This window comes from Hippocampus bargibanti, linkage group LG06 (genome assembly GCF_051943395.1).
Source record: "Hippocampus bargibanti isolate YZ-2025 linkage group LG06, ASM5194339v1, whole genome shotgun sequence".
Taxonomy (NCBI): Eukaryota; Metazoa; Chordata; class Actinopteri; order Syngnathiformes; family Syngnathidae; genus Hippocampus; species Hippocampus bargibanti.
In genome coordinates this window covers 12658950-12684918 of record NC_142739.1, presented here as the reverse complement: position 1 = coordinate 12684918, position 25969 = coordinate 12658950, and the positions used below count along the sequence as shown (strand labels likewise).

The 25969-nt window shown below is 43.3% G+C and overlaps 2 protein-coding genes across 5 annotated transcripts in view; one reads left to right on the top strand and one right to left on the bottom strand.

Moving 5' to 3' along the window:
* The window catches only part of fhod3b (formin homology 2 domain containing 3b), a 136347-nt gene extending 135071 nt beyond the window's left edge, over positions 1 to 1276 (top strand). For 2 of the 4 annotated variants that reach the window (XM_088998386.1, XM_088998389.1), the window contains exon 26: positions 14 to 1269. In XM_088998386.1, the coding sequence (XP_088854512.1) occupies positions 14 to 96 (83 nt within the window). In that variant the 3' untranslated portion in view covers positions 97 to 1269. Of the gene's footprint in view, positions 1 to 13 lie in introns of all 4 variants that reach the window. The other 2 variants (XM_088998388.1, XM_088998387.1) reach the window with 2 other exon arrangements.
* Positions 1277 to 1327: 51 nt separating this feature from the next.
* Positions 1328 to 14175, bottom strand: LOC148896530 (retinoic acid receptor RXR-beta-A-like). The gene is made up of 11 exons (XM_088998390.1): positions 14023 to 14175; positions 12892 to 13021; positions 12024 to 12177; positions 11756 to 11935; positions 6908 to 7068; positions 3955 to 4084; positions 3425 to 3551; positions 3306 to 3347; positions 3110 to 3201; positions 2579 to 2684; positions 1328 to 2488 (listed from the first exon to the last, which is right to left on the bottom strand). The coding sequence occupies exons 2-11, from the start codon at positions 13015 to 13017 to the stop codon at positions 2341 to 2343; spliced, it is 1266 nt and encodes a 421-aa protein (XP_088854516.1). The 5' UTR covers positions 13018 to 13021; positions 14023 to 14175; the 3' UTR covers positions 1328 to 2340.
* Between the last annotated feature and the right edge of the window lie 11794 nt (positions 14176 to 25969).

Genomic DNA, 25969 nt, shown 5'->3' with positions numbered 1-25969 from the left:
CTGCTTTGTGAAGTGAGGAGGACGCTAAAGAGCGGTTTGACATCCGAGGAGGCCAACGCCTTGGGCTTATCCGGTGGCCCTGACGTGCAAGTATGAATAGGACTGGGGGACACAAGTTGACGCATCCTCGCCTCGTTCCCGTCCCAATATGGAGGACTTGTTTGCCCTTCCTCGAGAAGAAGCAGAGCGCCGCGTTGAGACCACTGTGTTCAGCTTCTGGTATATTCTGCCTGCACTCGGGCAGTTCTTGAGCATTGGAGGCGTTTTGTAATTCTCTGGTAGTCAATGTGAGAGAAACAATTCCAAAGATATCACCTGCGTGTGTACAATTACTACTGTGCTGCGAGCATCTCTGTGTATTTAAATTGCGCTCCATAAGGTTATCGATCGACTCACCGGCCGTTAACAAAACGCGAAACACTCCAGAAAAAAAGATGAGCTGCAGCACATTAGGACCGAATCAACCAACCAGGTTTAGGAGTAAAATAGGCAAATTGCTCGGCAGCATGTGGCGCACAGTACTGTACTTGCATCTGTCGTCCCAGCCGCACATATCAGTGCCTTTTTGAGACGATTATTTATTATTAAGAGATTTTCAGGGACATCCAAATACACGAGGACCGATGATTTCCCTATAGTGTTCGGGTCGATTCTAAATGAAGCTATTGTGTATTTATTATGACGAGTCTTTCCCCAGCGCCTTACATGTCAGTTCACGTGAACTGTAAGCAAAAAGTATGAATAACAGACATCTCTTTCAACTGGCAGCACTGGAGTTTCTGTGGCAAGCACTCCTCTCATGACATTGAATGTGAAAATCGCAATTTAACGCCAATGCTGAAGTGATGTGAAGAGGGTTTTTTTTAACGTGGGCCAGTTAATTGCATTTTTCTTCCATTTACAAGTCAAAATTTGCTATGTAGAATTAGAATGTGAGCATGGCCATTGAGGATTGATCAAAATAAAGAAAAAACCAGCGGTAGAACTCGGTTCAGCACCTTAGATTACATGGGTAGCAATCCAATGTACTAGTTAGTAAAACTTTTTTTAAACCAAGATGACAGATGATGTCAGGTCAGCCAGTGATGTAAAATGTCTTCGTTCCAATTGTAGAATTGTGTATAATAGAGTAAAAGATCATTCAGTTTTGAAAGTTTGAAATGATGCTGGTTTTGTGCTCCAACACTTGACTTCTTTGACTCATTGCACTAAACTCTGCTACATTCACACAAGCATGACTTGACATGCGGCCAGGAACTATCTCACTATTTTAATTAAAATAGCAAGTCTCTTTTTAGGAAATGACACAAACCTGGGAAACAAGGAGTCAAATTGAAGTGATGTTTATTTTTAATCCACAACCCACGCAGGGAGAAGCACATGGGTGTCAACTTGATCAATGACTTGGTGCTTGGACCTAATGTGATTTTGCTTTGAATAAACTGTGCAGACAGTACAATGGGCAGGACAGCTACCTAGCAGGGTAAGAAGGATGGAAGGAAATACAAGGGAGCAACAAAAGATTAAAAAAAAGCTGAAAATCAGCAAATCCAGTGCAACCCAACACATGTTCTGCTATCTGAAGAGAAAATTAAAAACAAGGGCGCGGGTTAAAAGATATAATTTGCATCTCCTGATCATGTTTCAAATCAACATACATTTTCCCTGAACATTTACTTTTGCACAGTACCTCAGAATTGTATAAATTACAAAATGGAATATTCCCTTTCCACCAGACGCGATTTACTTGGTAAAACCCCTGAATGAGTGAAAGGCAGAAAGCACTTAAACATTTTATATTGCTACATTTTATTTAAAATAACAAAAAAAAACATGTTTGCATATCCTCTTAGGTTTGGGCTTCTCGAACCAATCAAGTCACATTTTCGTAAATAGCACCAAATAGGAAAAGGCTCCCAACAGTCGGCTGGCAGCTTTTAGAAAGGCAAGTGATTGGCCTTAGAAAAGGGCAAAGTCTTGAGTCTAACTGGGGTGCAGACATTTTGTGTCTCTGCAAAGATTTCATCTTGTGGAATAAATCCATGTTGACTAGAAAGGATTAAAAAGAAGACTAGGTCTTCCGACGCGGTGCTGTCGTTTAAAAATAGATCCACTTAAGCAGTGTGTACAAAGCTCATATAAAATGGGATATAGCCTGTGAAGGAGGAAAAACAACTTCTTTCGACACATAGCACCAGCCAGCCTGTTTGGTCTAAAAAGATCAAAATGTGTGCAGCGCTAAAACAAAACAAAAGGAAAAGGAAGTGGAACCCAGATAGCAGTGAGACAAGCGGACAAATGTTTCCAAGTTAAAGTGCCACTCCAGTCTGCACGCTCCCTCTAGGCCAGCTGATGAGGAGCTTCAAGCATCTCCATGAGGAAAGTGTCAATGGGCGTGTCGCCGATCAGCTTGAAGAAGAACAGGTGCTCCAAGCACTTGAGGCCGATGGAGCGCAGTGCGGGCAGGCGAAGGAGCAGCTTGGCAAACCTGACACGACACGAAGGTCAAGGACTTTCTGTCGCTTTGTCTTTGTAACGACTCCAAAGGGGGAGAAAAAAAGGCTACCCGCGCACGCACCTGCCCTGCTGCTCGGGGTACTTGTGTTTGCAGTAGGCCTCCAGCGATGCGTAAACCTTCTCTCGGAGCAGCTCCACCTCCCCCGTGTTGGACAGACCTTTTGCATCTGCAGTGTAATAAGAGTCATCTTCAATTTGATGAAGCGCTTGGTCCTTGAAACGGGACGAAGGGAAATTTGACTTTGTAATGGTTGCATCATTTGGAGTGCCGGGCCATCCTGAGGCCACCCTGAACAAGGCAAATTTGATGACAATGTACAGTGTAATGTGCAGATTATAAAGTGTTGTCGTTAAAAATCTATGAACTGTCATGTAACTTTTTGGACACCCGCTTGTTTTTCCCAAATCAAGGCGTGGCCTCCACAAGTATAACTCAATTTACTGAAGAGCTCAAATTGTGAGTGAAATGCGGGATGCTTTTGTACTCGAATAAGATCACAGCAACAAATAGTTTGAAGCAGTAACATGTGTCGCCAAATAGTTGATTTGCAGATTTGGTCACCCATTTGTAGGGTGTCACCAGCGGGCCCACCTGGGTTGAAGAGGACGATGGCGCGAAGGCACCCCAACTCTGTCTTGTCCATTTGCATATCTCTCATCTTGTTGACAAGCTCGGTGAGAACCCTGAAGGACAACATTCATATGTTTAATGCGTTCAAGTTTCCCCCAACTCCAAAAAATAATGATGTGATCGATTCCCAAAAAATATCACAAAGCTGTGATGTTACCTGTCAAATATGGCACCGACCTCAGCACTCTGCACACTCTCCCTGATTTAAAACAAGCGTGATTACGACAAGGATCTTTGAACTAATTGTTAACGTGTGGAAGTGGCCAATGAATGAACCTGTCAAAGATTGCGCCGACTCCCGCACTGTGAGCACCATCGCGCTGCAGCTCCGAGGTGAGGAGAACGCCGTCCTTCAGGGCAATGGAGCGGTGGGAGAAGGAGGCGATGAGGAGTTCATTCCAACCTGGCAACACCAGCATTAGGGTTACATAAAGACCACTTCCATGTGCATTAAGTTTACAGTGAGCTCAATCAGTTTTGCCATTCTTTAGTCGACTTGAGAATTTTTCTTGTAGAAGTGGACAAATATTTGTCGAAAAATATAACCGGGCATTTTAGACATTTCTCTGAGCCCCTGCTCCTTCTATGAGACCACGTTAGCATAAGAGAAGCTAACGAACAGTATCTGAGAATCGGCCTGCTCGATGGCGAACAGCAGCGTGATTCAAGATTGGACAGGCGGGCGTGGCTCTGTGGGGTCGAGGCCTTGAAAAGGCAATTAGAATTCGTAACAGGGTCGATTTTCAAACTGCAGGAATTACAAAAGCTCCCTGCATGTGTGTGCGCGTATGCACGAGATGAAGCACCTGCACGCAGGAGGATGACCTGGTCATCAAGGGGCAGCTCACAGAAGTGAGGGATTCTCTTGGCCCATTCCACCAGGGCGAAGAGCTGCTTGTCTGCGGTGTGGCAGATGTTGGTGACCGCGTCATGGGGCTGAAACAAATCGCTGCGTCAAAAGGAGCACTTTGGAAGTTTCACATATAAACAACAGAGGCGAAATGACTCCGGTGTGCGCTACACTTGTACATTAACTCTTCCACTTTTTGAAGTCTGAGCAGCAGTGTTGCTTCTATTTAACAGATGGTTAGACGCACATCGATTCAAGATGGTTTAATAGTATCAAACCATCTTGAAGCCTTCTTATTAAGGTTCATTTGTTTGTTTTGTTCCATTGCTTTGGGCTTGAAAGGAATCTCAACCGAGACCAGTAGTACTTTTTTGAGGTGGTAGATAAACTTCCCCCCTCTGTGTTTTAATCTTGTCATTATGGGTTGTTGTGTGTTAGTATTATGAGGGAAAAAATTTATTTGGATTTGAAATGAGGCTCTACATAACAAAATGTGGAACAAGGTAAGTGCTGTGAACATTTCCGGATGCAACATCAGTCAAAGAACCCGACACTTGGAAGAAAAGAGTCAAACTTTAGTTGAAATATAACCTGCAATTTCAATAAAGAGGAATGACAGGCCAAATTATTCCAAATTCAATCAATCTTAATAATGTTAGAATAGAAATCACAGAAGGGATTGTGAGGTTACTATTAGCCAATAACAAGACTGAGTTAGGAACTGATGTGCATGCGCCATTTAGAGCAGGGGTCCCCAACCTTTTTTGCACCACGGACCGGTTTAATGTCAGACAATATTTTCAAGGACCGGCGGATAAATACAACAAAATAAAATGATACGACAGGGATGGAAACTGTTTTTTCATTATTTCAAATATAATAATAAACGTGAATCCATTGGGTACTTTTATCCAACTTTATTAGCGGAGTCCTGGTAACATCGCACCAGCAACATATTTAACATCAACTCTGCCTCTTAACGCTCAATGGTCACCATGGTCATGTTTAAACGTGCCTTCAAAATAAGATACACCATGAAAACAAGTGTAAAGCGCATGAAATAAAAAGAAACTCACTTCAACTGAATCAGTGGGACCCCTGAGCTTGTTTCTCTGCAACGAGACGGTCCCATCTAGGGGTAATGGGAGACAATAACACCCGAAGTGTCTTGCTTATGTCCATTCTACTCCGTTGTTTTGTTTTGGTTGCTGTCACTGTAGAAAACCCCGCTTCACACAAATAAGATGTCGGAAACTGCAACAGGGTTTTCAGTGCTGTGGTGGCGATCTCGGGGTATTCTGCCATCACTTTAATCCAGAACACCGGCAGAGCTCTTGTCTCAAATATACAGTAAAGTCTCGTTATATCGATATTCAAGGGAGTCCGAAAAAATATCGATATAACCGGGACTATCGATATATCCGACCCTGTTTGCATGTAATTTTCTCCGTGCGTGCATAGAAATAGTATCGATATAACCGGGACTATCGATATATCCGATATCGATATAACGAGAATTTACTGTACTTTTAAATCCGCCATCATTTGCGAACTCCAGCAGTTGTTCTTCCTCTTGCACAGGCATGCTGGATTCACCTGGTTTGTTGACAAATGGGTTGCGGATCCATTTTTTGTCATTTTGTGGGTCTTTTGTGGCTGGGAAGTATCGCTCGAACTCCTTTAATTGCAAAGACAGGTGCTCGTGCAACAGCTTGGGGAATGAAGGCTTGGGCTCAGTCTCTTCCAAAAACCCCGCCAATGTTTGAAACATGTCAAATACACCGCTATTCACGTGCCGTCCCCACAACTCCAGTTTGGCTTTAAATGCAGCTACCTTATCAGCCTACTTGAAGACAGTTGTCATGTTCCCCTGAAGTGACAGATTGTGTTCGTTGAGCAGGTTGAATATGTCACACAAGTAAGCGAGCTTTGCCACCCATTCCTCGTCACGGAAATGCGCTGCAAGCGGTGACTTTTCATTTTTCAAAACAAAACAGAGTTCGGACTCAGATGATAAATAAAACAGAAATTCTTCTTTACGGCCCGGTACCAAATGACCCACGGACCGATAGAGGTCTGCAGCCCGGGGAACCCTGATTTAGAGTGTGCACCAGTTTGGCTGGCAATGAGCCAAGTCGCAGCTGAATGTACATTCCTGCTACAAAACTGCCTACGATAACGTCTGTGGCTTCTTTTCCATTAAATAGCGCTTGAATGTTCATACCAGACTGCCACTGAATGGCAAAACACAAGACTTGTCTCTGGAAGGACAAAGGGTTACCCCGAGCTAAGCACAAAATTAACTCATTCACTGCCAGACGATATGCAAATATACAGTATGTCCACTCCAGTGCCAGGGTTTTTTGTCATTTTCACTCAAATTGCAGGACCAACAGAATATTGAGTTTTAGGACAACATAAACATCCTTAGACTCTCTTCTTTTATCAGAAAAAAACTGTTAATTCCGAAGTTATATGAGTGTGGAGTTATCTAACCACAGCTGAAGCTGCAACAAAGCGCAAACAAAAGGCAAATGCTGCCCCGTCGTGGAAGGTAAAACATTGCCAGAGGTCAGACCAGCGCTTTATCGGCACCCCCCGCAGGAAAAAAACAAAACCCAAACAAATTTGGGAATGGCGCTCCACGTCACACTTTTCAATTCCCGAATAAATTCGGGAATGGCAGCAAATGAGTTAATGGGAGTGCTTCAAGTGGTTGCTTGTACACCAAAAGAAATAATCAAGTTGTGGTCATTTTTGGCTCCACAATTACCCTGCACCAGCCAAATGTGAAAGGCATATGAAGCTACATGTAGTAAAAAAAATGGGGTGCGGCTGCTGTTGTCGTTGTTTTGTTTGTGGCAACAACAAAAGAAAAGGTTCCCCCCCAGTGTTGTGTAGCCACTTACAGAGTTGCCAGCAGAGCCTCCGTCAGAGTGGAGCTCAGTCTTCAACTCCACTGCAGTCTCAGCCTCCAAGATTTTCTCCACTGGCATCTCCTCATTTATGCCCATGCTGAACTCCAGCTCGCCTTCACGCTCGCGGTTCCTCTGGCGCTCTTCCTGAACCGCTGCATCACAAAAGGTGGAAAAAGTGATTTAGAGAAGGCAGCTACCATTGGTGTTTGAATGCAGATCGGCCATGCGGCAGAGGTGCAGCAGTGAATTCATCATGTTGACTGCCATGTTATGACTTTATGTATGCAGGAACAGAGGTTTCTAATAGATATGACTTAGGTTACAACTATTTCCATCTAAATACCGTATTTCCCGGTGTATAGGGCACACAAAATGCCTTAATTTTCTTGAAAAGATGATCCTGCGCCTTATGCGCAGGTGCGAATAATATGTGAAGTAATATTGAGCCACAACAGGTATCGCAACTAATGTTAGCTGTAAAACAAGTAGTGCGTAACTCCAGCCTCGACTGTAGCGCCTAATAATGTGGTGTGCCTTATATTTGGAAAACTTTTATATATTCATATGTTTGGAAAACTTTTGTCATTTATTGAAGGTGCGCCTTATACATGGAAAATGTTTTAAAAATACACTATTCATTGGGGGTGCGTTTTGTACTCCAGTGCGCCTTATACACTGGAAAACACGGTACTCAAGATATACTAAAATAATCCCTGAGCTGGACAAAATAAGTCACTTCAAAAGTCTGCGCATAAAATATTTTTTTTAATCCGTTAATTTGGATTGACATTGCCATCTACTCATTATTCCTTTTTAATTGGTGTAGCAAGCCTAGAAATAATACTTTAAGGGATTTTTTTGGCTAATCACTACTACTTAATTTGAGGAGCAACACAGTTTTGCGAAGGATTTTATTAAACAATAACAATTTGATGATAATGAACAACTACAGCATTTTCCTTTTTTCTTAAGTCAACAATTTTTAATTGTTACATTCACATCGTGAATAGCAACAAACAATATTTTCGATGATCCTTTGAGGTGGGGCAATTTCAAACACAAATACAGTGATACCTCTTAGGACAAATACTGCTTACGAACACTTTAGCTCACTAACTTTTCGCCTCACGAACATTAAATTCGCGAGCATATAGTCTTGGCTAACGAACTAGGTTTCAGCGGACGAACCAAACCACACAGCGGCACGGTGACTGCCGGAATAGTTTTCCACACCCATTTCCGTTAGGTGCAGACGTGGTTTGTTATTGAGAGGAGTACTTTTGCTCTTGTGGCACCGAAAAAGTCCCCCTCCACAGGCTAGTCTTAAAGGACAACCGACGTCTCCGGACAAGTTGTGTCCATAATTTATAAAATGGCTTCAAATTACTTCTATTGAGCATATTTTAAAAAGATTCCATCGCATATAGCTATATTTTACGTTTTAAGACTCGCGCTGAATATTCAGGAAGTGTTGTTTTCGAGTTGGTGACGAGTCCGTACGTGACGTCACTAAAGGAATGCCCCCTGACCAAAAAAAAGACACGTAGCAGTTCTTCCATCACGTCAATGTATTTTGTTGTATTGTATGGTCTGAAAACCTTGTGTTGCACCCAAAAGCCTGCCAGAAGAGGTTGTCCAAGCTCCATATAAGGAATTCATCAGCCTAGGAAACGGAGGTGGCCACAGGAGGTCGCCATTTTGTGCCTCTTTTCTGGTGATCGTTTCTCCCCAATGTTGCCTCAAAATGGCATGGAATAAATTTTTTAATTGATTATTTGAATCATATTCATAACTGGATGTGTAACAAGAAAGCATATTCTCTGAATCTGAAGCCATCGTTTTGATTCTCAAGCAATGCAAGACGTCTTGGCGTGACGTCGCAAACTGGGGGCGGGACTTTCTGAAAATTCCCAATTAGCAGCTCAATTTTTTGCAGATTTTGGCGCGTTTTGGGTATTTTAGATGCTATAAAACGTTTTTCTGATGTCAGTTAAAAAACAAAAAAGTGACGTTGGTTGTCCTTTCAGCCGAAGAGGACACAGAAGAAAATTACGGTCAAGCAGAAGATCATCGAAAAACACGAATGCGGTTTATTTCTTTAATTACAACACAATAGCACATTTATTATAGATAAATAAGGTATGTTTTATGTAGTCTTAAAGGGCAACCGACACCATTTTTTGTTTCCTAACTCGTGCCCGAAGACAGCTGATAGGCTCCAGAACCCCCCGCGACCCTAATGAAGAATAAGCGGTACGGAAAATGGATGGATAGTTCTGAAGAGGAAAGCTTAAATGTTTGCAATCAATTAAAGAAGTCCTTCCGTATCATTTTAAGGCGTCTGGACTCCAATGTAGCTCCGGTCAGCGTCGGTTGTCCTTTGAAAGACAACAGACGCCTCCGGACAAGTCCATAATTTGTAAAATCACTTCAAATGACTTCTACTGAGCGCATTTTACAAAGATTACACCGCAAATGGCTGTATTTTACGTTTTAAAACTCACACTGAATATTCAGGAAGTCTTGTTTTTGAATTGGTGACTATTCCTGACGTGACGTCACATCAGGAATGCCCGACCGTGAAAGTGACACGCAATGCATTTTGGGTAGTTTGTTTGGTCTGAAAACATCGTGTTGATATGTGTTGATGGCGAAATTAGAAGGAAAAACACAAATAACGCGATTGTGAATCGTTGTGTGTCGCACCAAGACTACGAATTGCGCAAACACCATATAGAAGTGGACACAAATTCCCAGCAGACAAATCAGCCCATTTCCAACGGAGCTTGCGCGCCATCTTGTCATTTTCTGGGAGCTACATTTGAGTCTCGACGCCTCAAAATGATACGGAAGGACTCCTTTAATCGATTGCAGACATTTATGCTTTCCTCTTCAGAACTATTTTCATAACTGGATGAGTAAAAAGAAAGCATCTTCTCCGAATCTGAACTCCGTGAGCCCATTGTTTTGATCCTTGAGCAAGGCAAGACGTCCTGGCGTGACGTCACGAACTGGGAGCGGGACTTTCTGAAAATCCCCAGTTCCACTTTATGTCATTTTTATTGGTGTTTAGCATTTGACTAAAAATATCAGCCTGTGTGTTTTGGGTATTTTAGATGCTATAAAACATTTTTCTTATGTCAGTTAGGAAACAAAAAAAAAACATGTTGTTTGTCCTTTAAAAAGCCCGCAAATGGCAGCGAAAGTCACTACAGTACAGTAAAAGTATGTTTTATGGGGACCTGGGAACGTATTTTTCTCATTTTTAATGGTTTCTTATGGGAAATAAATGTTTAGCAGACGAACATTTCGCCTTAGACACACTTTCTGGGAACCAATTAAGTTCACGAGCTGAGGTATCACTATACTTCTGTCCATTTTTGAGTCCGCTTAGCCTCACAAGGGTCACGCATGCTTTGGAGCCTAATCCTGACAGTAGGAGGGGTACATTCTAAACTGGTTGCCAGACAATCGCAGGGCAAACATAGACAAACTCAACTCAACTGTACTGATAGAACACTTCCAAACAAGCTGCACACAAAGTGCTGCACATGGACAACTATCATATACAGGCAATAAAGCCCTCAACAAAAAGAAAGAAGATAGTAGACAGCACCAGGGAGTAAAACTTAGACCAAACAACCACATAATCACAAGTAGGGACAATTGAATGTGCCCAATCAACCTGAAATTGCATGTTTTTGAAATGTGGGAGGAAATCTGAGTTTCCGGGGGGGAAAACACAAACATAGGCACGGGGAGAACATGCAAAACTGCACACTGTGAGGCAGATGTGCTACCCCAACACAAATACAAATGTCAGTTTAAAGTTAATCATGATGTCCCGGTTCAATCATATGATTTGAAAACAAGGATGGCGGCATGACTTTCAGCTGACCCGACCAGTATTAGGTGGGGAAAAAATGGTTTTATTCATTTTCAGCCGTGTAATTAGTGACATTAAAGAGAGCTGCACGCACGCATGCACAAGTCCGCCCCTGCACTCATTTGATCATTTTATATAGCACCACTACCTATATTGTGATGAAATATTTTGTCCATATCAGCAAAAAGTACTTCATTTTGTTTCTTTTGGGATTAAAAGAAATTCAGTCACAAGTTATTATCTGGTCAACTTGAGAACAGAGTGTTTTTAACAAATAACATTCATTTTTGGTTCTGTTCCTCTGTTCCGTTATGACATTCTAAGAGTGAATAGTAAATCGAACCCAAGATACAAAATATTGGAAATATCATATTTGCCATTTAATATGAACAGTTCCGATAATTTTAATAGAGTTGCAAAGCTGTGATCGATTAATCAGTTGTATATGTATATCTAATGACTGAATTTTTTTCGCTGCCCAAAACATCACCCTCTGTGTCTCTGTAATTTAAGCATTACGTGTTTAATAAGACCACATCAAATCTAAGACACATTGCAGTACAAAAAGTAGCTTTAGAATGTCAATGCCATACCCATCCAACCCTCATCTTTTCCATCTTCTTTTATCCACCTTACCACTATTGAAAGATGGAGAAAGGGTAGAATTGGGAAAATAAAGGGAAGACAGGGGTTAGATATATAAGCCCAACCCGCTGCATCAGCCTCTACAACATTTCTAGACTATTTTAAGTGCAATGACCATGAGAACGCCGTTTAACTCCAAAAAGTAATAAATCAAGGCAAGACATTTTGCAACCTAGTGCGTTTCCCCACTTCCATTGTTTGCCTAGTTAGCCTTTTTTGGCTGATGTTTTTCGTTTTTTGTTGTTGTAGTGACTTGTTTTTGTTTTGTTACCATGGGAGACATGCTTTGCAATACAAAACTTGCATACCTTCCCTCTTCATGCCCATGGCCAGGCACTTCTGGTAGCGGCAGTACTGGCACCGGTTGCGCTGGCGTTTGTCCACCAGGCACTCCTTGTTGTCCCTGCACGTGTAGCTCAAGTCTTTGCGGACCGTCCTCTTGAAAAAACCTTTGCACCCCTCGCAGCTGTAGACGCCGTAGTGCTTGCCTAGTGCACAATGAGAAATGAAGAGATAAGCCCAAAAAATATTTACAGTAAAACTAGCATACGCTGGTTGTGTGGTTCATTCACTCACCAGATGAACGATCTCCGCAAATGACGCACAGGCGCTTCTGAGACAACATGATTCCCGGACTGTGCGCAGACATGGGCCTCAGGCCGAATGGAGGTTTGATGTCCTCTGAACTGCTGATTGAATGCATCCCTGACATGGCACCTGAAGCTGAGCGCTGGATAGATATGAATCACAGAGAGAATTGGCACATGAAGAGAAAAAAAATGCGTGCAATTATAATCGCCAGCTATTATTCATGTATTTTTGCTATTTGTGGGCCGGGCCAAGTGCCGATTCCTCGCGAATAGCGGAGATCCACAGTACACATATGCTTATTAAAACATGTTTTTAAAGCACTCAAACATATTGGAAAACACAAAAAGCAAATATAAAATGTTTTGAATATACTACATGTATTGTAGTTACTGTTTTGAAAACACAGAAGTGCCTTTAAGAGAAAGGGCTAAAGAAGTGGTATGTCACATCAGCGAGTCTGCATGTGAGTGTATGGGTGTGAGCTGTGGCCAACGGGAGCTTCTGTGTACTCATTGCATTCATATGTTTTACTGTTCTCTCCACATCTGAACAGTGCATATGAGACTGTGGTTCTCCTATCCCACAAGCAAAGGCATTACGAGAAGTATACATTATGAACTCATGCAATAATGAGTGCCTGACAAATATTGTGGTTTAATGGGCGCACGATACAGTAGGGAAACACTGCATAACTACATATTTAAATGAATAATACATACATATTTGTTGCAGATTCAGCTGTCGTGAAAGCGCTATATAAATCAATATGTATTGTATTGCATGCAGGTATCAGTGTTTTCTAAATACTCAAATAGCTCTTGACAAATGATGAAATGCATACATATCAATTCACCTGGTTGTGACTGATGGGTCCAAATCCCAGAGAGGGTGACACCATTGGAGAGTTGACAGTGAATGGAGAACCAATTACATTGGTCGGGCTGTTGGGTGCTGAGCTGTTAGGCTGCTGGGAAGACATTGCTCTAATACATAGGACGAGGTCCCACAAAATCAATTATTAGTTTAAGGGTGACAATCAGTTATGAGCAGTATTTACTACTTGAACGGAATTATGATCTGTTGTATAAAAAAGTGAGATCCAATACAAGAGCTGTATTAGATAGTCTGCATTCAGAAAATTGTTGCTGCCCCATGTGATCTTAAATTTCCCCTCTCAAATAAAAAAAAAATTATATTCTATATAAAGAGCTGTGGGTAATAAATTAGTTACCTCCGTTGCATAAGAGCCAAACAAGTTAGGAACAGCGCTAGATTTAGATCAAATACATTTGTACCTAGTGTACAAAATTGGTGGAGAATATTTGATGCATTGGCGTATATCGTGTAACGCTCATAAACGTGGTCGTTGTGCAGAATAACGTTTGCATTAAACCGACCTAAAAGCATTTATGAGTCGTTTGGTACCGTATGATACAAGTGTTTGGCAGGAAGCAATGTTGCATTTGGATTGTTAACACGTTTGCTGGTTAAATGCTGCTCATGATTCGCACAAACAAATGCGTCACATTACCCGGCCTACGCCGTTTTGAATTGAATTTGAAACATTAAGCAAAAACTACCACCAAACAAACAACTCTTATTTGCAATAATGCAGATTCACCCGTCTATCATTTGAGCCAAATAAAATGAGCACTGTGTACAGTACACCGAATGACGAGCGCAACATTAGCCCGCTAACATGAGAAGCATACCTGTCTCGGATTTTACGTGGCTCAAATTACTCACAAGCTATTCGTTGAACGCAAACATATCCACGACACAGGTTGATGGTCAATAAGAACGACTTAAAATCTAAGTGTGCGTCGCAATGTAATCTACTTAGCGAAGCTTCGCAACGACTCAGGCTAACTTCACTAGCGTGGCTACAATTAGCTTGCCGCTAATTACAAGGCGGTAGCCGAGCGAGCAAGATAATGGCAACGAATGTATTCCCTTGAAAGTCATGAGGTGGCGGGATACTCACCAGACACACAATCGACGCATTGTTGGTGAGCACGCATATGTGTGTTGATCGTGCTTCCCGAGAAGCGACAGCCGACAGCAAGGCCGCTGCTCAACGCCAGTTGCCTTCAATTCGACGCTGTTGTTGTTTACTGGCCATGTTGACTCAGTGCCAGCTCCACGCGAGCCAAAATGTCTCCTGGGACCACCCAGTGGCGTGGTCACGTGACAGTGCGGCTCGTGATGTGTGGGTGGAAGGCAAAGGAATTCAGACAAAAGTATGACCATCATATTACTCATAATAATTTGCAGTTTCTTGACGAATGCCGTTTGAACGCTCAAGAGATGTCGCTGCACTAAAATGTTGGTTCCTTAATTCGATTTCTGAACTGTTGAAATCACCCATACCCTTCCGAACTACTTTATTCTCATATACTCAGCTGTCTTCGGGCAGTAGGTGGGGGACATCCTGAACCGCAGGGCAACCATTGAAATCGAAAATTGAACTAAAGATGGTTTACATCGTTCGAGAAATAACATTTGTAGATTTGGAAAGTGTGATAAGTAGTTACCAAGGAGTCTTGAAGGTTATGAACATCTTGGATGTGAATGATATAGTTAGTGAAGACGCAAAAGAATGGGCATGCAGAAGGCCAACAGGGTGGTAGCGGTATTGCTATTTTCTAGTTTGTAACTTTTCTTCTATACAGTATATCCAAATGCATTCTAATGTAAATGTAAATGAAATTAACACTCACGCCTAATTTTCAATACTTAAAATTATGAGTTCTCTGCCAATGTGTTTCTTCCCTTCTGTTAACTAAGAAGTAAGCTGTTGTTCTACAGTCATCTGCTTTTTTTCTCGTAGCATTTTGTAACTACTACTACATCTTGCCTTAGAGGACCCACAAAGAAACAAATGACTTCTGTAGACAGATGCCCATGGACCTTGCTACGATCAGCTACCTGATAGATTGCAACAATCTCATTACCTTTGTTCCAAATAACATCGTCAGATCGTGGAGAGGACTGAAGCTGGGCAATATATTAAGGTGACATCGGTTTTAGCTGAATAAAAAAAATGTAATGTCTTTATCTGGAAGTTGGGAAATCCGCAAGGATTGGGTCAACCTTCGTTTGGAGCAGTAGATTCACAGAAAGCCGGGAGAATTATTTGAAAGTGATTGTGAAACCCAAAATATCTTTGTTTGGCACAGTAAGTACACATTTAGAATTATATAATCCTGAAATTGCAGTCGTTGTCATAAATCACGCTTTAAAAAAAATGTCAAAGAACCATCATTCTCCAGGTGATTTATTTTTATTGTCATCACTCAATCATGGAGGAAAGGACACCTAAAAACACAGCAGCGATTTATCTTTGGATCTGGTCAGCAGAGGCTCAGCAGAAGAGACGAAAAGAGTCCAGAATGTATCCACATCTCATCAGCGAGTCATTAATCATTACCTACCTGCCGAGGGAATTTAGTGCCATACTGCTGGTAGCAGTCTACATCCCCCCAAGCTCAATTAACAACAGGAGCGCGGCATTGAATGAACTCTACCAGCACATCAGCGAGCAACAGACAGCCCATCCAGATGCTTTCCTTATCTTGGCTGGCGATTTCAACCATGCCAACCCGAAAAGCGTTTTTCCACAACTCCATGGACACATTAACTTTCCGACTAGAGGTAACAACATTCTGGACAATGTTTTCACCACACACAAAGGAGCCTACAAAGCCTACCCCCTCCCCCACCTAGGAGCTTCGGACCACTCCACTATCATGTTAATGCCCGCATATAGGCCACTTGTCAAAGTCGTCAAACCAGTCAAGAAGCAGATAAGGCTGTGGCCTGATGGGTCGTCAGAGGCACTCAAAGACTGCTCCTTAGGGCTCGGAACGCTGCCTACAAAGCTGGCGATGAGCTGGGCCTGAGAACAGCCAGGGCCAACCTGTCACGTGGCATCAGGATGGCCAAGAGACAGCACTCCAGGAGGATCACCAACCACTTCAGAAACAGCAGAGACACCAGGAACCTGTGGCGTGGGATACAGACCATCACAGACTACAAGCCCTCTCCACAGACCTGCGAGAACTCCACCACTCTGCTGAATCAGCTGAATGACTTCTTCGCCCGCTTCGAGGCAGACAACAGCACTCCAGCACAGAAGACCCCACCACCTCCCGGCGAACAGGTGCTGACACTGTCCCAGGACAGCGTGAGGCGATCCCTCAGAGGGACCAACCCACGAAAAGCCCCGGGTCCCAACGGCATTCCTGGCCGTGTTCTGAGAGACTGCGCTGTGGAGCTCACAGATGTCTTCACGGACATCTTCAACACATCTCTGAGCCAGGCTGTTGTGCCCACGTGCCTCAAAGCCACCACCATTATCCCGGTCCCTAAGATGTCGTCCCCCACCTGCCACAATGACTACCGCCCGGTCCCACTCACTCGCATCCTCATGAAGTGCTTCGAGCGGCTAGTTATGAACCACATCAAGGCTGCCCTCCCCCCCAACCATGACCCATTCCAGTTTGCATATCGGCCCAACCGCTCGACCGATGATGCCATCTCCACTGCTCTCCACACAGCGCTCACCCACCTGGAGACCAGAGACTCCTATGTCAGAATGCTGTTCATCGACTTCAGCTCAGCATTCAACACAATCATCCCCCAACAGCTCACCGATAAATTGAGCAAACTGGGGATCAGCACCTCCCTGTGCAACTGGCTGCTGGACTTCCTGACGGGGAGACCACAGGCAGTCAGAGTTGGCGACAACACTACCAGCACCATCACGCTGAACACAGGGGCCCCCCAGGGGTGTGTGCTGAGCCCCCTCCTCTTCACTCTGCTCACGCACGACTGCTCACCATCATCACTCAGCTCCAACCTCTTCATAAAGTTTGCGGATGACATGACTGTGGTGGGCCTCATCAACAACGACGAGGAGACAGCCTACAGGGACGAGGTCAGCCGCCTGGCCACGTGGTGCAAGGACAACAATCTCCGTCTGAATGTGGAGAAGACGAAGGAGATTGTTGTGGACTTCAGGAGAGTGCGCCCCCAGCATGCTCCACTAACCATTGACGGTGCTGCAGTGGAGAGAGTGAGCAGCACCAAGTTCCTGGGAGTGCACATATCCGTAAGACTCTGCAGCGCATCGTGAGGACAGCTGAGAAGATCATCGGTGTCTCTCTCCCCCCCCTTCAGGACATCTACAACACCCGCCTCACCCGCAGAGCCATCAGGATCGCTGGCGATCCCACACACCCCTCCCACAACCTCTTCAGCCTGCTGCCATCGGGTAGGAGACTGCGGAGTCTCCGAGCCAAGACCAGCAGGCTCAAGGACAGTTTCTGCCACCAGGCAGTCCGGAGACTCAACTCCCTCCCAGCCCTGCCCAGCCTGCTCCTTCCCACTGCCACACTCACCGAACTCTGAGTACACGCTACATGCTGTACGATCATCCTGAACTCTATTTTTTTGTTCTTTCTCATTTTTTTCTGCAAGACCTCACTTCAACCCTTTCTTGTTGTTTGTTTTTGCAATACTATATTACGTCACTTTATGTACGTCACTTCCTCACTTTACATACGTCACTGCCTCACTTTCCAGACGACACTACCTCACTTTACATACAGAAATTACAAGTATTGTCTGTTGTCAATTGTATGTCTTTTAGCCACGTTATAAGTGCCTTGCATGTCTTGCACGCTGGGTCCGAGAGGACATTAATTTCATTTGTGCTGTATGTCATGCATATTAGCATGTTTGACAATAAAGCTGACTTTGACTTTATTTTGCTTATTTTGCTTATGTGTTATATTTACAAAGATGATCATTTAAAAGATGAAATGTAGCAGCCAGTGAAAGTACATTTGTCTGCCAAACCCGTAAGATGACTCGTGTCTATTTGTCATCAAGAAAGACTTTTTTTGTTGCAACTGAAAACAGATGCAACCGTATCATAGGGGCTCATGGTTTACATAACAACACTCATTTATTTTTCAAGCCTGCTGTTTAAAAATGACAATCTTATTGTCTAAACAATGATGACGAACCAATCTAGTATCTTTAGTGTAAATTGAGATGAGATCAAAATATTAGCATTTTAGTATTCAGGGAACCCTCTTTAAGTGAACGAAGGGGACCTAGCCTGGCCACGAACAGTGAAATTCAGTGACTAATGGCAAATTGCAAAAAAACTTGATGCCACAAGATGTTGGCAAATCACGTTTTTATTATATTACACAAAACTAGGGTCAGACTAAAATAAACTCCCTTTTGTTCAGCATGGCATTTTGTTGACAAGAGCCCCCATATGCAACCACAGTATTATTATTATTATTATTATTATTATTATTATTATTAATAATAATAATAATAATATTTATTATTATTATTATTATTATAATAATAATAATAATAATAATAATAATAATAATAATAATAATAATAATAATAATAATAATCTAATAGATAGCCAACTGGGTGGTAAAAATAATGTCATTTACCGTCACACTACCGACACTTTACCGTCACAGGATATTTTTTCTGCGGATGAGCAGCGGCAGCCAGTGTTCACTCAACCCGGAAGTAACACAAAGTTAAAAAAACAACTAAATAACAAATAATATGACAACGCAAAGACAAAGAGTCATTCATTCTTCAGCACGTTCTGTACCCTCTTTGTGCCATGAAGCAGTTCTAGATGAATAAAGAGAGGATCAAAGCGTCCTTTTCAGCAGTTGATCAGGGACGTCATGATGGAATGTGCACGTCTACTACAAGCTAATTGTTGAAAATAAACATAAAGCTGTAGCCTCCATTGACGAAAACAGATTGTCTCACATCACCTGTCCCACATAAATCCGCTTCAATTCCAAGTAATCATAATAACCCTAATAATAATAATAATAATAATAATAATAATAATAATAATAATATACTACTAACATACAAATAATAATATACTGATAATAATAATATATTATGCGACCCATAATTTCATCTCGGTTGGCCTTACTATTATTATTATTATTATTATTATTATTATTTTATCTTTAACATGGATTTAGCCTGAACATCAAAACAATGGAGGATAGTACACAAAGATAGGTTACCCAAAATATCAGCAATTTGGCAAATTCAAAAATGCTACTCCATGAATATTCAAGCTTGCACTGTATGATTTTATAACGTGTATAAAACGGTGGTGAGACCATCCATGATGTTTGGACTGGAGACAGTGCCACTGAAGAAAAGACAGGAAGCAGAGCTGGAGGTAGCAGAGCTGAAGATGTTGAGGTTTTCTTTGGGAGTGACCAGGTTGGATAGGATCAGGAATGAGTACATTAGAGGGACAACTCATATTAGAGGCTTTGGAGAGAAAGTCAGAGAGGCCAGACTGAGATGGTTTGGATATGTCCAGAGGAGAGAGAGTGACTATATCGGGAGAAGGATGCTGAGTCTTGAACTGCCAGGCAGGAGACCGAGAGGAAGACCGAAGAGGAGGTTTATGGATGTGGTCAAAGAGGACATGAAGGTAGCTGGTGTGAGAGAAGAGGATGCACAAAACCGGGATAGATGGAGGACATTGATTTGCTGTGGCGACCCCCTGAAGGGAAAAGCCGAAAGGAAAAGAAGAAGAAGACTGTATAATTTTATTATCTGATTTTTTTTCTATTCATATCAATATGTGCCTTGGCGGACTAAGGTTCGGCAAAGCCAAATGAAAACCCATGAAAATGGAAGCCATGCTCACTGGTGCAAAGCGTTTAGTCAGTGAAAACATTGATGGTGCCACACAGCACCTCTGTTTGTTCACCTCCGCCGACTGGTACATTCACTCCGTATCTCCTGTTGAAGATCTCTCTGCTGGAATTCCTGCGTCAATAAGTTGTGGCATGGAGGCGGGCGACATTGCTGAGGTGTTATGGTGTCCAGATTGCTTCAATAGCAGCCTTTCAGCTTGTGTGCTTTATTTGGTCAGGTGTATCTTACACTGCTTTTGGCAATGAGTACCCCATAAATTCTGTACGGGGTTCATGTCGGGTGAGTTTTTTCTGGCCCATCAAGCACAGTTAAACCGAGGTTATATAACCAGCTTTTGGTCATTTTTGCCATTTTCTTTTTTTTAAATCATCTATCAGCTCTTAATATTCAAATGACTAAGAAGTGCATACAGTGAGACCTCAACTTACAAACACCTTATCTTACAAACTTTTCGTCTTACAAACGTCAAATTTATGAAAATTAAACATTATAATAAGCACTATTTTCATAATACACACCCACCACGGCTGGCAGAGTGATCTTCGGCGGAAGCACACGACCGAAGAGAACCAGAGGTTAAGGTACCAACAGTCCTTATGGAAGGTGACTCTCCTTCCATATGTCAAGGTTTGCGAGGTGGTGATGGCGGGTTCGGATCCCAAAAAGCAGGCAGGAGGGAGCAGGAGGTTGTTTGACAAATTGTATTAAAATAAAGTCAGCAGGAACAAAATGTAAAACATCAAAATGATCTGAATGGAAAAAGTACAAAGTAGCAAAGGAAGACCAAAAGTAAAAGCCCGCCAAGGTTAAACAAACACGTACACGATGCATGCTGCAACCAAGCAGCAAACAAACAATGAATCGGCACCGGATGATCGTGCCAGGTGTCCTTTTAAGTGTCATTGATTATAACGACCAGCACCTGCGAGGCTGCCGGCAGGGCTGACGTCGCTACCCGCTGGTTGCCAATCTGATCGGGATGACCAGCACCTGCGCAGGTGCAGGCGGGGCCGACGGCAACCCCCGTTGGTCGCCAACCAGATCATGACAGTACCCCCACTTCAAGGGGCTGCTTCCAGAAGTCCCAACAGTCTCCCAAAAGGTCCACTCGCCAGGGAACGGTCGGTGGAGAGGGCAACCGCTGCCTCTCCAGCATACGACGGGCGGCGGCCTGATGGGAACGGGACTCGGCCTGGGGTGGACGAAGACGCGGCACGGATCGTCGTGGGCGTGAGTGCGATCCCCCTCGCACGTTCACGCGACGGCGCATGGCTCTGCGTGGACGTCGAACTGCCAGGCGCAGAATGGCACCCCGTACGGCCGTATGGGACCAGGTCTCGGCCGGACGCCGACGTGGGCGTGAACTGCCCGGCTCCGGGGGAACGAGAACAGTCCAGAGCCGCTCCGGGATCCAGCGGTGAGTGGGGTCTCGGACTGACGTTGACGCGGACGTTGCACGGCTCGTCGTGGATGACTCAATTCGTCATGCACGACGACAGCGTGGCTGGACGTGGGCGTGCAATGCCAGTCACCCAGTTTCACCCTGGATGGCCACCTGGAAGGAGGTCTCGGCCGGACGTTTACGTGGACGTTGCGGCTCGTCGAGTGACGCAATTCAAACTCGACGAGGCTTGCGCTAACGTGGACGTAGCATTGCCAGGCACAGGGTGGAAATGAGACGGGTCCGATGTACCTGCGGGATCCGATGGTAGGCCGATTCATTCTCTCAAGGTTTGCGAGGTGGTGATGGCGGGTTCGGATCCCAAAAAGCAGGCAGGAGGGAGCAGGAGGTTGTTTGACAAATTGTATTAAAATAAAGTCAGCAGGAACAAAATGTAAAACATCAAAATGATCTGAATGGAAAAAGTACAAAGTAGCAAAGGAAGACCAAAAGTAAAAGCCCGCCAAGGTTAAACAAACACGTACACGATGCATGCTGCAACCAAGCAGCAAACAAACAATGAATCGGCACCGGATGATCGTGCCAGGTGTCCTTTTAAGTGTCATTGATTATAACGACCAGCACCTGCGAGGCTGCCGGCAGGGCTGACGTCGCTACCCGCTGGTCGCCAATCTGATCGGGACGACCAGCACCTGCGCAGGTGCAGGCGGGGCCGACGGCAACCCCCGTTGGTCGCCAACCAGATCATGACACCATAAGCCATCAACGACCATCAAAAAGGTAAATAAAACTTTATTTTACAGCACAGTTTATTTCTTTAATTACAGTCGTCATGTAATGCGCCTCTCTTTCCAAACAGCAATTCCCTTTGACCTACGACCTCCAACGCCATCCCATCAAGCCATAAATGACCATCACAAATGTAAATAAAGTGACTTTATGATACAATGCAGTGTATTTCTTTCATTACAATACAATAGCACATTTATTATACATAGAATAAGGTATGTTGTTTTAAGGCTTATTTAGTTGAAAAGTATCTTTTATGGAAACCCGGGAACGGATTATTCCCATTTTAATGGTTTCCTACGGGAATTTTTTTTTGAGATACACACTTTTCGCCTTACACACTGTCTGGGAACCAATTAAGTTCGTAAGTTGAGGTCTCACTGTATATACAATTCTATAAGTGCATGTATACAATCTTAGTTTCACTTTTTGAGTTATATAGCCTCAAATAAATCAAGTTTCTGTTGATATCCACATTTTTGGGGAGAGCTGAATCGATATAAATGGTACACATCTGCATTGCATCACTGTTGTGTTTATTTTGGTGCAACAAGCAGTTTCCTGCAACCACTCAGAGAAGCACACGGGAGACACTGTCTTCTTAATCGTAGATATATCAGATTTCTATGTGTCTGCATGCTGTTTTTTACTCTGCGACACTGGAAACAATACAGTCATCCACTTTTATGTAAGTCTTTCTAGCCCTCCTGTTGTCCTCATTTTCTGTGCACACTCCGTGTACTTTGGGTCAAAATAACCCGTATTAGGTAACCCCCCTCCCCAAATAAGCAGCTTAAAGGACAACCGACGTCTCCGGACAAGTTGTGTCCATAATTTGTAAAATGGCTTCAAATGACTTCTACTGAGCGTATTTTAAAAAGATTCCACCGCATATAGCTATATTTTCCGTTTTAAGAATTGCGTTGAATATTCAGGAAGTCTTGTTTTTGAGTTGGTGACGAGTCCGTACGTGACGTCACTAAAGGAACGCCCCTGACCGAAAAAAGACACATTATAGCGGTCCTTCCATCACGTCAATGTATTTGGCTGTACTTGTTTGGTCTGGGAACCTCGTGTTGCACCCAAAAGCCGCCAGAAGAGGGCGTCCAAGCTCCATATAAAGAATTTATCAGCCTGTGGTAAGGGAGGTGGCCACAGGAGGTCGCCATTTTGTGCCTCTTTTTCGTTGAGACATTTCCCCTCAATGTTGCCTCATAATGGCACGGAATAAATTCTTTAATCAATTGCAAACATGTATGCTTTCCTCTTCAGAACTATTTGAATCATATTCATAACTGGATGTATAACAAGAAAGCATATTCTCCGAATCTGAAGCCATTGTTTTGATTCTCCAGCAATGCAAGACGTCTTGGCGTGACATCACGAACTGGGGGCGGGACTTTCTGAAAATGCCCAATTCGCAGCTCAATTTTTGGCAGATTTTGGACACTTTAAGTAATTTTTATTGGTGTTTTGCATTTGAATAAAAATATCATACTGCGTGTTTTGGGTATTTTAGATGCTGTAAAACGTTTTTCTGATGTCAGTTAAGAAACAAAAAAGTGACGTCGGTTGTCCTTTAAATGATTTTTTTTTAATACACACATGATGTAGAGCAGTATGTGAGTGCACAGACTTGTGTATATATTTCTGACACCAGAAGTAACCACTACGTATTTACAGTCCTTCTTTTGAGGGCAGAATTGGCGTATCTTCTCTTACCTGGCAAAGCTGAGGACTTGGCTGTGGTAGGGTAAGATGATTGATAATTACTCTGGGTTATATTCCTCCTCAATTTCTTCTGATACATTGACCACTTCCTCTTCTGAGTCAGTTGTCTTGCTGGATAACAGAAAAAAATCACTTCCAGAGCCTTTTGAATGTCGGCGTCACCACACAGATAATTAGGGGTCCTGTCATATGTAGCGCCCTTATCAGAATCAGAATCAGAATCATCTTTATTGCCAAGTATGTAGAACACACAAGGAATTTGTTTCCGGTAGTACACGCTGCACTAGTATCGTTGTCAACACCTTGAAATCCACAAAAAAAGGAGTTCTGCGTCTATGAGAATGCCACTTATCTTGTCTGGTTTATGTCTGCTACTGTCTTGTTCACATGCACAGCTAATTGTTTTGAGACACACCTAAAATATTGAAACATTCTGTGGTATGTAAAAAACGGCAAGACCTTAATTTCAACTTGATTCGCCTCTCGGGTCATTTTGACCCGAATAGCATCTTTGTAATTTTTGTACAAATTGGAATCAAAACGAAATGTCAATGTAGGAAAAGTCGATGAGAAGGTTTCTTCAGCCGTCATCTGTACAAAAGTGAAGGTTTCGGACGTTTCGCCTCCTATCCAAGAGGCTTCGTCAGCGAACTAAAGTCTGACTGGTCGTATCGGCCCCATATATATAACCCTAATGTCCAGACCTGGCGCCGGACACAGATATGATAGGTCCCTACTCTCAGGTTGGGGGGGGGCGCAGGACCCCCCCCTGTGGCCCCACTGATTGTTCCTACATTTCTGACTAACGATTGGCCTATTACCCCCATTCCCCCCGGTATCACCTCATCAGCATAACGACCCTCATCAGCATTGCGAAAGTTGCCTAACCTGTTTTGCCTGAGCAGGCTATTGTATGAACGATCCAAATTGAACCTCACACCACCAGACCGGTTTAATGAAGGATTTTGTTGTTTTATAAGAATCGCCTCTTTTACCCCCCTTTCAAACCATCTATGTTCTTTCGCTAAGATTTTAACCCCATTGTCGTCAAATGAGTGGTTGCTAGCTTTTAGGTGCAAATGTACTGCCGATTGAGGCCCACTAGTATTATCCCTGCGATGTTGATAAAGTATTTTTTTGAGAATTTGTTGAGTCTCCCCAATGTACTGCTCTTTACAATTTTCATTCTTATCCCCCTTGTCCCGCGCCCCCCCTAACCTGAGAGTAGGGACCTATCATAGCTGTGTCCGGCGCCACCAGGTCTGGACATTAGGGTTATATATATGGGGCCGATACGACCAGTCAGACTTTAGTTCGCTGACAAAGCCTCTTGGATAGGAGGCGAAACGTCCGAAACCTTCACTTTTGTACAGATGACGGCTGAAGAAACCTTCTCATCGATGGAACACTCCTGTACGACTGAGAGCTTACACAGACGTAATGTAGGAAAAGTCATAAAATTTCAAGTAAAAAACATATAATTTAGTTTTTTTTGGGGGGGAGGGGGCATTTTAAACACAGTCTCAGGTCATTTTGACCTACGGACAACAGGAGGGTATTTTTTTTTTTTTTTTTTTTTGAAAAATATCGTTCTTGCACTGTATGCTCTTTACATATTGTATTTCTTTACTTTGCTTTAAATGCTGTACTGTTAATAACAGGTGTGATATATCGAGTTATATTGATTGGCACACATTTATAAGATGAGAAAACGAGTACATTTAGGTCACAGGATATCTGATATTAATTTTAGAAAATATGCCTTGGGTGGAGGCCTTCAGTTATTACAGAGAGAAATACATGGACCTTGTCTTCATCACTGCGCAAAGCACTCGGGATCAGATGGCTCAAAACTCCTAATATCCCACATTTGGCTTGGCATATGCTCCACTTGTACCTTTGACCTTTGGTTTGGGCTCGGTTCGTCAGCTGATTGTGACCAGTTCTGGGCCCATGGACAAGGACCACCGCAGTGTGCATATGGATGTGGAGTAACCGGTGCCATGTTGACCAGCTAGGGGCAGCATGGGTGAGCTTGTTTGAGAGGCAGCAACCTACCTTTATTTGCCAGGACTGTGCTGGATAAGCACGTTAATTTTTTAAGGTGCAAAAATGTGAGCTGGTACTTGTCATGATCTGGTTGGCGACCAACGGGTGGCGCTGTCGGCCCCGCCTGCACCTGCACAGGTGCTGGTCGTCCCGAGCCTTGGCGGACTGCCACGTTCGGATTGGCGACCACCGGCTAGCGCTGTCAGCCTGCCTG

Coding starts and splice junctions, on each gene's coding strand:
- LOC148896530 (XM_088998390.1), bottom strand. CDS start 13,017: ATGTCTTCCCAGCAGCCTAACAGCTCAGCACCCAACAGCCCGACCAAT. Junction 7,069..11,755: donor CATGGGCATGAAGAGGGAAG/GTATGCAAGTTT, acceptor TTTGTGATGCAG/CGGTTCAGGAAGAGCGCCAG. Junction 3,202..3,305: donor GTCGGTGCCATATTTGACAG/GTAACATCACAG, acceptor GTTGTCCTTCAG/GGTTCTCACCGAGCTTGTCA.